The 15,000-nt window shown below is 41.7% G+C and overlaps 1 protein-coding gene across 2 annotated transcripts in view; it reads right to left on the reverse strand.

Moving 5' to 3' along the window:
• Nucleotides 1-11,753, reverse strand: part of stx17 (syntaxin 17) — an 18,794-nt gene extending 7,041 nt beyond the window's left edge. Inside the window, exons 1-6 of one of the 2 annotated variants that reach the window (XM_084051882.1) lie at nt 11,737-11,753; nt 11,170-11,329; nt 9,741-9,953; nt 8,611-8,676; nt 4,286-4,612; nt 3,302-3,352 (exon numbers count right to left, since the gene is read on the reverse strand). In XM_084051882.1, the coding sequence (XP_083908008.1) occupies nt 3,302-3,352; nt 4,286-4,612; nt 8,611-8,676; nt 9,741-9,863 (567 nt within the window). In that variant the 5' untranslated portion in view covers nt 9,864-9,953; nt 11,170-11,329; nt 11,737-11,753. Of the gene's footprint in view, nt 1-3,301; nt 3,353-4,285; nt 4,613-8,610; nt 8,677-9,740; nt 9,954-11,169; nt 11,363-11,736 lie in introns of those variants that run through there. The other variant, XM_084051881.1, reaches the window with a different exon arrangement.
• Between the last annotated feature and the right edge of the window lie 3,247 nt (nt 11,754-15,000).

The following is a 15,000-nucleotide window of genomic DNA, read 5'->3' on the forward strand; positions in this document are numbered from 1 at the left end:
TGGGCGTACCAGTAGGCCAGAACCCGCACAATATATCCGGGTACACCTCTTTGCTTCATTTTTATAAAAAGCTTTCTGTGGTTGACCCGATCAAAAGCACGGGACGCATCAATAAAACACATGAGGACTGAAGAATTACAGCCTTTGTATTTGTTTACTAATTCCTTCAGTGCAAAAATACACAAGTCAGTGCCATGCTTTGCCTTGAAACCAAATTGATTATCAAAAGAATTAATATAATCAGCAACTCTATCCAGTAGGATTATCTCCATAACTTTAGAGAGGATGCTGGCTATGGCTATGGGTCTATAATTACCCAGGCTACTAACCTTACCTGCTTTGTCCTTAACAATTGGGACGAGCAATACTGAAAGCATTGAGTCAGGTAGAATGCCATGTATCATAAAACCAGTAAAACTCATAGATAAAAGAGGAGCTAGCCTTAGACTAGCATTTTTCAGGTGTTCTGCAGAAATCTGGTCCATGCCACATGATTTGTTGTCAGTCAATTTGTGCATGGCTTCATACACCTCATGAGTTTTTATTCCCATGGCATCATAGTTCATATCTGACTCATCTACAAACAACTCACTCTTAATACAATTAAATAAGGAGCTGTAATGCTGTCGCCATAACGCCACAATGTTATCATCACCAGATGTACCTTCAACCGTACATGGTAACGAAGCTTTGCTATTAGTAAGAGCTCTCACCTCTTTCCAAAAATCATTAGTATTACTGCTCAATAGCTTGCTGGCCATCGAGTCAGCCCTCATGGCTTGCTCATTTTTACAAATAAATCGGACCGCATACTTATATCTGGCATTAGCTAATTTTTTGTGCTCAAGCTCAGGCCCCTGTCTAGGCCTTCCAGCTATAGCCCACAATTTAAAGGCATCTCTAGCATCAGCATGGTACATTGCTACATGCTCGTTCCAGCCTGGTCTGATATGAGATTTGCTCTTACGTTTATAGTGGTTTATTTGCAGACACTAAATTATTCTGTTTTTAACTCTTTATGTGCTAATAAATGAAACCCAAAACTCAAACTCAACAATAGCTGATAACCCAAGACTATGATGAGGCACCTTAGTATGTTAATTAATTAGAAAGATGAGGCGTTATAGTGACTCACCTTTAACATTTATATAGGCTACTAGTGATGCGCAGGTTGACCCGTAACCCGCGGGTCAACCCGCGGCGCGGGTGGGTCGAGTCAGAATTTCGGAGAAAATTATGCGGGCTGCGGGTGAGCGGGTCACGCGCTCTCACACGCAAAAAAAATAAAAATAATAACATGCTCTTGTTTTGTCTTTATTCCTAATAAGAATAAGAATAATAACAATAAAACAGTTTGAATACACTTGGGGATTATTTTCTAACCATGATTTTAAAGAAATTTAAAAAAAATCGCGGGTCGCGGGGCGGGTTGAGCCGTAGATTTATATATGGGTTCGCGGGGCGGGTTGAGGCGGGTTGGGTTCCGTCGCGGGGCGGGGCGGGGCGGGTCATGAAAAAACCCGACCCGCGCATCACTGTAGGCTACTATATAATTATTACACACACACGCGCGCACGCACACACGCAGATAGATCTTCCTGGAACCATTAAGGCCCTGACACACCAGCATCATTGACGTGAGCGTCACAGACGCGGGTCAGGTTAGGCCACTTGTTCACAGAGGAAGCGTCAAATAGTCTCTATATATTTGGCTGCCAAACGCACACTGGGACTGTTGTATTGTATGTTACATACCTCAGTCATTCTTTTGGCCTGGAGCTACGTTAATAACTCTTGCACCAGTGAACTGAACCTCTCTCCTTTCACCGACAACGCAAGGAGAAGAGTTCAATGAGTCCACGTTAGTAGGGTCACTCTCATCTCGTCTCTGAAGCCTGACTAGTTGGGAGTGATAATGTGTTGGTGGATGCGACGCATGGCACTCCCAACGCAAAATAAACAGTAAATGAGGCTCATACTGTATAGTATGAGGCTCGTTATAATACAAGTATGCCTACACAGTTCAATTTTTATTTATTTTGGGGGGATATAACGTTTGACAGTTCACACCACAGAAAGGTAGACCATAAATCTTTAATTACGTATTTTCTGCTGGATCATGTAACTTGGTTGTATCCTTTACAGCAGTGGTTCTCAAACCTTTTAGCTCAAGACCCAAAAGAGAAATTAGATGTTTGCCCAGGACCCAAACTAGTCAAAATAGCAGATCTACAAGCTCAAAACGCGTCGCTTCACACCGCGTTGCGAGCTTGTCTTCTGCTATTTTCACTCCTTCTTAAAAGTGTTTTTATGGAATGTTTTTGATTTTATTTATGAAATACTTTTGAAAAATGTTGGAATTGTTTTTAAATTATGAAAAGTTGTGATTTCTTTGTTCAATCCTTTGAAATAATACAAAAACAATTTGAAATCTACTCATAAATATTGGTCCGTGACCCAAACATGGGTCTCGACCCACTGTTTGGGAAACAGTGCTTTACGGCATGCTTACACTTCTCTGACATGGACAGTGGCTATTATATTTGTGAGCATGTTGTTGGTGGCATTTATGTTATTTGCTGCTGGATCACATCACTAGGCTTCAGTTTATACTCTACTGCATGCCATGGCATGCTTACCTGTCTCTGTAATGGACAGTCAGGACTCGGTAGAGTTAAAAAGCTCTATATTCCCCTAGTAATCATTGCCAAAGAGTGTTTTGTTCATTAACAGGGGTCTCCTCATCTCTCCAGTTCTTTAGTAAACAGAAAATAAATGTTCAGTTCTCGGTTCCAATTTCATCCAATCAGGATGGAAAACTCATACAGGATACCAGCAGCAGACTGAAGCTGATACATACATGGGTATTCTTTCCTGACTGGATGAAATTGGTGACCCACCTGTGAATGTATTTTCTGTTTACTTAACAGCTGGAGAGAAGGGGAGACCCCTGTTACTGAACTAACACTAACACACTGCACTTTGACCACCAGCAAAGCGCTCTTAAATTTGAACGTGTTGGGCAGTCAACCCAGTGTTTGATGCTACAAATAGAACCGTGCTCTGAAAGACGCGTCAACAGGTTTTGATGTGTCCACCTGATGCCCCCATCGTGGCTACATCCGTTACAAACAATGGGTGCGTTTGATGACACACACGTGTGACGCTTGCAATGTGCCAGGGCCTTATAGACATGATAGAAAAGTCACCATTGACATTCACTTGCCCATGCATAGAGGTGATCTGATACATTTAGTAATGTATGGAGCTCTGAGATGTAACCACACAGTAACATACTCACATGGACCAGCAAGGAGAACTCTGTCACCAGACCACTCAGCTCCTTCAGGTCCTATGACACAGGTGGTAGTAAGTTATAAGTTGTAATAAGTTAAATTTAGTTCCAAGTGTAAAGTTTGATTTTGAATGCACAAATGAAAAGAGAAAATAAAGTTTGCACACTGAGAAACTCCCTTCATTCTACTAGTTTCTTCTTAACAACGTTCCAAGCAGTGTGCTAACTTTATTTTCTTTTTTCATTATCTATTATCAGTTCAACACGTGAGCCTGGTTGGATGTGCGTTCCTTCACTTTCATAACACACATAATGAAACCGTGTCATGAAAACTGAAAGGTTTCATTCCAAAATGATACATCCATAATCTAAAAGTCAAATCCACATAGACTGATAAGCACAAACACATTACTGAGCCATTTAAAGGATAGCAGGTCATTTAAGTCAATGGTTGACAACATTCGTTCAACAATTTTACAGCACAGGTCCTCATTACAATTATTGAATGATAATCTTATTTAACCAATTTAATTCTCCTAAATAAATAGTGTTTTGGATATAAAGTCCCATCAATACAGTGAAACCAAAACAGAACCAGGGAACTATTACAAAGGTCACTAAATACTGCATGTTACCAATATGTGTGCACAAAAACAAATGAGGGGACACAGGTCCAGAACAGCAGTTCTCAACCTTTTCTGGATCAGGGCCCACTTTGAACATCTCAATAGTGTTGGCGGCCCACCCACTGCAGCGGATATGGATGAGTCGCTTGTATTTTCAGGGCATGTTTATTTTATGATCAATCAATCGATTGTATTCCGGCTTGGATCAGTGGAACCAACCATACCATGACATGTTTGTAAAAAACATGTCATGTCATTTCATATTAATTGTTTTGCCAATTATGTGGGGGCCCAATTGCAATAGCCTCACGGCCCACCGGGAACCACACTTTTAGAATAAACAGTAACGTCCAGACAAACCCACCTCCTCCAGGCTGTCCCAGGACTCCGCAGCGCTCTGTTCAGGAGGGATCTCTGGGAGGCGGAGCTGCATTTGACAGACAGAAGCCGGCTCCCCGCCCACACCCGTGTCACCGTGGCAGCTGCTTGACAGACAGCCGGAGGACTGAGAGGAGGGCGGCGGCAGGCCCGGCTGAGGGACCGGCCTGCTGGGGTGCAAAAGCAGAAAGTCTTGCACGGCGGCTGAGGCCCGATCTCTGATTGGCTCAATGAGTTTCTGCAGGGCCGGAGCGTCTTGGGCACGGACACGCGCACACAGCTTCTCCATCTCCCTCATGTTGGCCCGCAGCTGCTGCAGGGACAGAGAGAGCAGGTTCTAGTTAGAGAAATATCGATTCTCATTTTAGTGATTATTCTATTGATTACCTTTACGATGCATTGAATAATCGAGAAGCATGTTTTTTTTGTAATAGAATTATTTTAAATATAAATAAACAAATCGATTAACTATTAAAGCGTTGTTTTACAATTCGTCGCACAACAATGTTGTTGAAAAATAGTGAAAATGAGCTTGTATTTTTCACAATCTTTTTTATTCTTTTGAAACATTTCGAAACTTTTGGCCTATAATGACATGCCCAAAACCAGGACCGATTATTAATCATTTATTTTATGAAGTTGACGATTATTGATATTTTTTTTACAATCCATTAAATCGATTAGTTCAATTAACTGTTGCAGTCCTAGTTCAAGTCATTCACTGATATCAACCACCAGAACAGTAACACACACTAGTCTGGGACACTGGGCTGGGTGGTCCTCATCCCACCGTGCCCTGGGGGTGACAGGAGGATTACATCCCTGCCACCAGCCTGCGGGCTGAGGCTCAGGAGGTCAATGCACCACCAGTAACACAGCCCACAAACCTGGCTAATTACACAACATGAATAAACATACACACATGTTCATCAGCAGTTGCATTTTTCCCTCTCTCTGAGTCTGTCTCTTCCTCACTAACAAGCACACACACATGCACACACAGACACAGACACACTCGCACTCGCACACACATACACACTAGTTAGTAGATCAACACAAAAGAGGTTGATGCAAATGAACCATTAACACAGATTACTCCAAAAATATAGGGGATAAAATGAAACCAAATGAACCACATCACAGTGACTTGCAGACATTTAGCTGCTGTGCTAAAGGTGGGGCTACAGAGGCTGTATCCATCGCTCTCCATGGATTATCAGGACTAACAGCGGTACACATCAGCAGCTGTCTGGGTGCGTGTCTGGTAGGAGAGTGTTCTCAACCTTTTCAGGCCGTGACCCCCCCCCCCCCCCCCCAAAATAATCATATTTGAACTGGGGACCCCCCAACCTGATATGCACTCGGTTCCACAGATAAATAATGTGAAAATAGCCCATCTACAAGCTCACAACACAAGGCGCTGTGAGCTTGTAGATCGGCTATTTCAAAATTGTTTGCGTCTTTCTTATATTATTGTATTATTATGTTATATGTTTGACCAGTTTTTATAGTATAGCTTGCTGATTCATTTTTATGTAGTAATGGTCTTTTTCTTTTGAGGTATTAAAAAGGTCTTAAAGTTCTTAAGTCACTTCACTGTCATCTGGGGACTCCCCCAAAATCATGTGGGGAGTCCCCCTCTGGGGGTCCCGACCCACAGGTTGGGAACCACTGTGGTAGGAGAGACAAGAACGCACTCCAGCCTAATTTATACTCTGTGGTACGATGGTGTCGTTTGCAGAAAATAACTGATTTTCAGTTCATTTTGGTAAGTAAATTAACCACTTAAGCCCTTTTATATACTTAGGCTATTTGGAAAAAAAGCCTATCTACAAGCTCACAACATGTCACATTGCAACGGTTTGTGAGCTTGTAGATCAGCTATTTTCAATACAAACAACAACCAGCATCAGCCAAACACGTCTTCCTTCTTTACAAGCCACCGTAGCATTACTTAGATACAATCATTTTGAATTCAAAATAAACTAGTGTTGAATGTTACGTGAATTTTGTGGTAGTACCAGGGAATGTGAAAGGTGATTGTGTTTCACAGAAAGCAGAGAGGGCCCGGGGTGAATGCAATTGAAAGGTTGAAAATAGATAAGGGAACTGAAATATTCGTCAGAGCAAAGGAGCCCACTTCCTGTGAAAACACGCACACACGCACGCGCACATACACATACATACACACACACGACAGACTAACCCCCTATGCTAGATTAACACCATGACCAGACATGGGAAAGCACTCCGCTTGTCCCTGGGGTGTAAGGGGTAATGGTGAGAGGACAGGTGTGTGTGTGTGTGTGTGTGTGTGTGTGTGTGTGTGTGTGTGTGTGTGTGTGTGTGTGTGTGTGTGTGTGTGTGTGTGTGTGTGTGTGTGTGTGTGTGTGTGTGTGTGTGTGTGTGTGTGTGTGTGTGTGTGTTTGGGGTTCTTTCACCTTCAGAGACATACTGGTTTCCAGGGTGGAGTATCCCCTGAGACACTTCACACCCATCACGTGAAAATACACACATACGCATGCATGCATGCACGCACACGCGCGCACACACCCACACACACACACACAAGGTTCAAAGAAAATCGCTGGATGTGGATTTACCCTGAAATTGCTTCGCTAATATAATCCCCCCCCCCCCCATTTTAAGGGATTGTTTTTTTGTTTTACTTTTATTTAAAGCCTCGCTATGTAACTTTTTTTTTTAAAGTAATTTTGTCCAATCGGTATGGTAGAGTACAATATAACTTTTGGGTTGGTTGTATTTTGTCTCCCTGCTCTTCTATTGAGACATTTAGATGGTGTCAAAGGTCACACCAATTTTGACCTGATGGTCAGGATTCAATGTATCCCCTGAGCAAGCAGGCAGGCTCTATTAGCTCAATGGTAAAAATGTCAGCACTTGCGCAGGTAAACGGGTTCAAATCTGGGGTAGAAGAGGAAAGTTGCATAGTGCAGCTTTAACCGCTTATTTTAAGAAAAGATTCGTATTAACATGGAAGGCATGTCAACACCATTCTCTGGCACCTGCAGACAAGACCCAAGGGCAATGGAAGAAGTGTGTCCCTAACATGCATGTCTTTTGGTGTGGGAGGAAACCAGTGCACCTGGGAGGAAAACTCACGTCAGCACATAAACCACACAGACACCCGGGTTCAAACCCAGGACCTCTACCAGTGTCTTACCTGCTAGAGTGCATACCATTAAGGCTCATTCCTTGAACAGCAAACCCAGGTTCGAATGCGACCCTAGGCCCTTTCCTGCATGTTTTCTTTTTTTTGATTGAATACTTTATTAGTCAGAAATGTAAACGTGGTACAGTCAGACATTAAGCTTCGAAAATGGCCCCTGTCTAAGTCTTAACCTACCCCCCTAGGGTTACCCCCCCCCCCTTTTCTTTTTCTTCTCTTGTACATATTTTTCACTCTTCATACCAGTAACCTGTAAGCTGATTGTATGACATCCGGTATAGTAGTGTGTTTATCTGTCTGTCTCTTATATGTCATCATGATTTGTGTGCATGGGGATCTCATCTTAAACAAGCTCAGTGCTTAATGAGTCTTCCAGTTTAGTAGACCTTGTATTGTGAATTTGTACTTCCATGTACTGTTGTTCTCATGTCTTACTAAATAAAGTACATCAATCAATCACACACGCGCGTGCATGTGTGTGTGCATGCAGGAGTGTCGGCATTCCACATTTTGGTGGCAGAGTAGTAGAACGAGAATTTTCCCATGTTTGTTCTATATTTAGGTAGTACCGAAGTACCAGATTGTTGTCTCTAGTATTGTGGCTGTGTATGTCACTCACTTTGGAGATGTAGTTAGTCAAGTAGGAAGGTATTGAGGGCATTTGTTTAACCCTGTCTTCTACCCTGAGCCATTCCAAACTAGCAAAGTATGTTGGAATTAGGTGAGTCATGGGCTTCCCCATCTCTCTCTCCTGCCAATTTCCTGTCTTCTATCTCTATCAAATAATGTCTTGAAAATACCTATAATAATGTTATATAATAATAATAAATATTAAAAAAAAAAAAACAGATTGGTAATTGAGGCCACTAGGCCAATTACATACACATACAACATTATGTAACTGTGAATAAAAAGAATCCTGATTGTGATGATCATGTGTGAAACCACACACACACACACACACACACCCACACACACACACACACACACACACACACACACACACACACACACACACACACACACACACACACACACACACACACACACACACACACACACACACACACACACACACACACACACACACACATGATTTTCTGAACTAGAAAATGATATACCTGCACAGTTCTGGTGGCATTGATGTGCTCTTGATGAAGACGATCCCATTGTTGGCTCGTCTGGAACTGCAAGAATGATGAAGACAGGATCAGTCATAGATCTGTGATTCTGTGTGTGTGTGTGTGTGTGTGTGTGTGTGTGTGTGTGTGTGTGTGTGTGTGTGTGTGTGTGTGTGTGTGTGTGTGTGTGTGTGTGTGTGTGTGTGTGTGTGTGTGTGTGTGTGTGTGTGTGTGTGTGTGTGTGTGTGTGTTATGCAGTTGATGAGGATATAGTCACCTTTACAGTCAAAGCCAGATAACAGGTCCTTCCACCAGACTCAATCTTTCTCTGTGGTAACCTAATACGTTTCCTCCTCATTGTCTGCACCATGACCACAGTCCAGTTACTGACACTGTCACATATTCTGCATGGCTGCTATGTATATAAGGGAATGTACATTGCTAGGCACGACAGAATTGTTGACCTATTAGTTAAGGACACAAGTTCTATGTTTCATCATCTGCCAAGCTCTTGTGTTTCAACTGCCATATTCATGTGCAATAATGAAAATTATGCCTTTTCAGATGTCACAGCTAATACACCAGATGTTGTTGTTGTTGTTGATGACTGTTGAGGACAGTAGAGAAGTGACCATTTTGGAAGTGGCATGTACATTTGACCACAATCTGGAAGAGGCATTCCTTACCAACGTCTTAAGGATGGTATTATAGAGCTTGGTTACAAATGTAAACTGCTTGTGTTCATATTTGGAAGCCAAATCAGTTGTGAGAGGCCTGCAGATTGCAGGAATACCCAAGCCAAGAGCTAAGGCATTGGCAAAATTCTGTTCAGTGTCTGTGATAATTGGCAGTCGCCATATATGGAGGAGGCGATGCTTCCTGTACCTGTGATCTGTATCCTGAAACACTTCTTATTGAGTTTTACCAAGTTTGTGCATCTACTATTGTTTGTGTTCAAGAATTTGTGTTAAATGTGTACGCAAATAAAGATGTTAAATGTGTGTTTGAGAGAGAGAGAGAGAGAGAGAGAGAGACAGACAGACAGACAGACAGACAGACAGACAGACAGACAGAGAACACAGTGTGTGTTAGATGGGTTTTCATTGTTCTGTCAGACTTCTGGCCATTACCTTCAATATGTTACTGTGATGTTTCTGCAGTCTTTCCAGGTCTGTGGGTAGTGCCACCTTAATGAACTTGTGAATTGGTGCCTCAAGGCGCCTCAGTGTCAACTTGTTGCCTTCCTCTGCCATGAGACCAACTGACTGCCAACAGGCAATACCTGGGTCTAGGTCACACAATTCCCCGTCTCACCGGTCTGTCTCCATTTTCACCCCCATGCACTGTGAAAGTCAGAAGTGCGTCATCATTTTAGTCAAATATCATTGTATAGACAGGGGAAGGGTCAGCGAGCGAGTTCAAGTTCCTCGGAATACACATGGAGGAGCTCAAATGGGAGACACACACACCACACACGTGAGGAAAAAGGCTCATCCACAGAAGTGGTGTGTTTAGTAGATTACATTATTGTTAGTAGTGAAGTACCGATATCATTTTGTCCTTCCCGATAACGATTCTGATATCCACAACTTGTGTATCGGTCGATTACCGAGTACCGATCCGATTCCAGTATGTAATTTAAAAATAATCTAGGACAGTGGTTCTCAAAGTGGGCTACAGGGACCTTAAGTGTTTATTGAGGGTGTTCCAAATGGACCCTCACAGGTCTGTAAAAGAGTGTACAAATGGAACGAAATACGGGTCCATTTGGTTCCATTTGTACACTCTCAGAGTTATGTGGGTCCTTGAAATTAAGATACGTTTGAAAACCACTGATCTAAATAAAAATAATTAAATATATAAAACAGTAGTGCAACATCAACTGAAGCATTCAAAATACAAAATAATTGATACTGTAAATGACATATCATCATGTGATAAATGATGTGGTATTGGAATGGCATAGACTCACCGCTACCAATACCAGCATTTTAGGCAGTATCGGCAGCTTTTCCAATACAATATCAGTATCGGAACAACTCTAACTGTTAGAACTATATCCAATAACAGCGCCTCATAGACTCGATCAAATACATCTGTGATAAGTCTTGATCCAAGGCTAATCATTTAGAGTTGGTTCAGTTGGGTGTGATTTCTCGTGTTCCATTGCAAGCCTTAATACACCTGCTATAGATGTGTAAAGCTAAGCTATATATACCACAGATACTATCAGCCTTGGATCAAGACTATCATAGATGTATTTTATTGATTTTTTCCATTTGCATATCTATATCATATATGATAGTCTTGGTCCAAGGCTAAGATTCTATGGCATATAGCTTAGCTTTATACACCCTGGGCAAAGTAGTGTAGTCATATTAGTATATATTGGATATATACAATATATCCAATATATATATATATATATATATATATATATTGGAATATCTTTAGTAGAGTACAGTATACTATAGTGGTCAAGACAAGTTATTACAACAATTGTAACGTATAGTAGTTACTAACAAGGCAATATGGCGTAGTAAACATGCAATTACTCACCGATGCAAATTTTGAAGACGATTATTCACCGAAAATTGCCAAGATCAAACCTGTCAAGACGTTATCATTTCTGTTTCGATTTTCGATGAGGTTGTTTCGGTATATATTTATGGTGTAACAGTATGACACATTGACACTTATCTCTCTAGCCTGTCTCTCTCTCTTTCTCTCGCGACATTACAAAGTCTAAACCAGTTGTGCCGCAAACACACGCCCTTCTGTGGCCAACGCGGAAGTGCCTTTTTCAAACAACCGCGGACTATTTTTTTTCGCCGATAAAGTATAGTTTTGGACCATGACGGAGGCGCGCCGACTCAGAAGACCTTGAGGCCGAGGAGACGCGCCCGAGCGCCTCCAGGCGCGAGTGCCCGCGTCGACCGGCCGAAGGTCTGCTAGTCGACTCAGCGCCGCTCGAGTTGTGTACCGATAGGGACAGAATAGTAAATAATGTTTTGGTGAGAGCGTTTGCCCCAACTGTCACTCAAAGTGGCTACTGGCCAATCACAGCGCGTCCTTGCACAAGCGTATTGGCCAATCATGCACAACTGGTTTAGCCTATGGAGTCACGCCTTTCTCTCTTGTTTGTAAACAACTTATCTCCTCCTAGTGCGCGCAGGAATTGTTTCCGTCACAAACCCACGGTCAGAACATTTCCGTTCCCCATGATTCGTTCCCATCCCATCACAGCACGGGCCACCAGTCAGCTAAGTTTTGCTAAAATGACACAGAACTCTTCATTAAAGTTGGTGTGGGCTATTGAATATTCTCGGCAAGGAGATGAGGGATTTGATTTGATTTTCCTTTTGCCAAACTGTCAATTAGATTTTCATCTTTCAGCTGTTATGCTTTGCACTATTGACAGCACGAATACACACCATCGATCCAGTTGGAGAAATAACATTGATTATATGTGCCTTGACATGTGCGTGTCTTGTCGACTCTCGACTGTCGTGTCATGTCGTGTGTGTGTGTGTGTGTGTGTGTGTGTGTGTGTGTGTGTGTGTGTGTGTGTGTGTGTGTGTGCGCGCGTGCGTGCGTGCGTGCGTGTGTGTGTGTGTGTGTGTGTGTGTGTGTGTGTGTGTGTGTGTGTGTGTGTGTGTGTGTGTGTGTGTGTGTGTGTGTGTGTGTGTGTGCATGTGTGTGCATGTGTGTGCATGCAGGAGTGTGCGAGAGATAGGGGAAAGACTGTTAGTGACAGAGAGTGGAGACAGAGCAGTTTAGTGCATAAAATGCATGAAAAGCTCACAACACTCTGCAATGTGATGCATTGTGAGCTTGTAGATCTGCTATTCATGCTAAAAAAAAAAAAAAAAAAGGTATAGGACATAAAATAAAAAATATAAATTTAAAGTATAATGACTGACATGCCCAGAACAGGGAGGCTAAGTGATTAATGAATATATATATGGTTGCAGAAAGAAAACAACTGTCTATAAGTGTCAATCTAAAATCAGATTAACCTGCTTTAGAGGTGGCGGAAATATGAATAAAAGACCTGAATTTTGAGGTTAAATGTGAAAGCTAGGGGGTGGCAATTGCCATCCCCTGCAACCCCAAATGACGCCACTGGTGGCCTGGTCCCACATGAAGCACTGTGTGGGTATATTGCGTGTCTACGTCTCTCTTTTGGAAGTAGCTTTTACCTTTGACATTTAGGCCAACCCCCCACACACTCTGTCTTCAACAGATCCTCAGCAAAGTGAGGGCCGCTATAAAGGATAATAAACATCAATAGGGGACTTGCCCTTGCTGTTAGGTAGGTGTGTGCAGTGGTGGAAAAAGTATTCACATTGTTTACTCAAGTAAAAGTATCAATACTGCAATGTAGAAATACTCTGTTACAAGTAAAAGTCCGGAATTAAACATTTACTTGAGTAGAAGAATTATGTAGAATGTCCCATTTCACAACTTTTAAAATCTATAAAAAAATTAAAATCGTTTGAAAATAGCAGATCTAGAAGCGACGCATTGTGAGCTTATTGGCTAATTTCAAATGGCCGAAATGTATATAGGGTTGAAGTGGGTAATGTATGTTTGGTAATAATCAAAATCTACAAAGTAATTATAACAACTACATTTTTCAAATAATTTTAGTGGAGTAAAAGTATAATATTTGCCTCGACCTAGTGGAGTCGATGTAAATTATAATGAAAATTGGAAATGCTCCACTGAAGTAAAAACAACTCAAAATTGTACCCAAGTACAGTACTCGAGTAAATGTATACTTAGTTACTTTACACCACTGTGAGTGTGTGTGTGTGTGTGTGTGTGTGTGTGTGTGTGTGTGTGTGTGTGTGTGTGTGTGTGTGTGTGTGTGTGTGTGTGCGCGTGTGTGCGCGTGTGTGCGTGTGCGCGCGTGCGTGCGTGCCTGCGTGCGTGCGTGCGAGTCCACTTCCAGGGGGCCTCCCAGGGCAGAGCTGCAGACAGAGAGGGTGGAATGAAGCTGACAGTGAAAGTCTCTACACCCACATCATGCACCCACACCAACACACAGTAAAAACACTAAGACATGTTTGGGTTCACACATGTGTCAGACACGTGAACCCAAAGCGTGTGTTAGTCCAGTCGTGGTTCTCAACCTGTGGGTCGGCCACATGATTTTTTTTTTTACAGTAAAGACAATTTAAGGACATTAAAAACAAAACAAAAAAACTGAAAGAAAGAAAGAAAAGAAAAAAGACCATTACAGCATCAAAAGTAATCAACAAACTATGCTATAAAAACTGGTCAAACATTGGCCAAATTGTCAAATAATATTAGTTATTGTGAAAACATTTATTTTCAAAAACTCATTAAGCTCAGTGCTTAATGAGTCTTCCAGTTTAGTAGACCTTGTATTGTGAATTTGTACTTCCATTATGATGTACTGATGCTCTCATGTCTTACTAAATAAAGTACATCAATCAATCAAAAAACTCCTACAAGTCCAAGTGTGGGGGTTCACAGTTCAAATATGATTATTTTGGGGGGTGAAAAGGTTGAGAACCACTGTGTTAGTCCATGAATGTGTGTGTATTTTTATGGGGGTGTCTGAATTATTCTATTTGAAATATAATTGTGTTTTATTTTTTTCCTCTCTGGGTACAGGTCTAGTGGACACCTATACATTGTGGGCACCTCAACATTATATTGATAATGTAAAAAAAAAAAGAAGTTAAAAAAAGAAGAAGAAGAAATGTATGCTTTGGAAAATGGTTGGAAATAATGTAAAGTATACATGATTTTAACATGCACAGGTACATCATTATCAGACCTAAATGCACCCTTTAACTTCTAGTTTATCCCCCAAATGACTGGATAAACGGCATGTGCAGGTTTTGTAGCAATTTATAGAATTTGTAGAAATATTGGGCCTTTAAATGTAAAAATTGTATGTATTTGCCCCCTCGTTTGTCAAATAAATGTAAATATAAAATGTATAAATATATTTTTTAAATGGTGCCCAGTGTTCTCACTGTTCGGCTGTGCGTGTGCATTACACCTAGGACTCAGGTGCTATCCGTCCCAAGCTAATCCAGGAAGTTTTGTCAGCAGGAGAGGAAGTCACCAGGGAGCTGAGGCTCCACTCCATCTCTTGCATCCGGCTGGGGGTCTGCCTGGCTGCTTTTTAAAACAGGTTGGGAGGAAGACGCCCTGTTGGCTCCATTGGTTAAAGCACATAGACTGTGCTAATTAAGTCATAGGCTGGAAACCCAGATGCAGTGGTGGACAGTAACTATAAGTATATGTAGTACTGGGTGCAATTTATATTTTTTTCTTTGCAAGCTTTTGAAAGCTTGTACTCTGCTACATTTCAAATAGAAATATTGTACTTTTGACTCCACTGCATTT

The sequence above is a fragment of the Gymnoscopelus microlampas genome, assembly GCF_963454915.1.
Source record: "Gymnoscopelus microlampas genome assembly, chromosome: 3".
NCBI classification, from domain to species: Eukaryota; Metazoa; Chordata; class Actinopteri; order Myctophiformes; family Myctophidae; genus Gymnoscopelus; species Gymnoscopelus microlampas.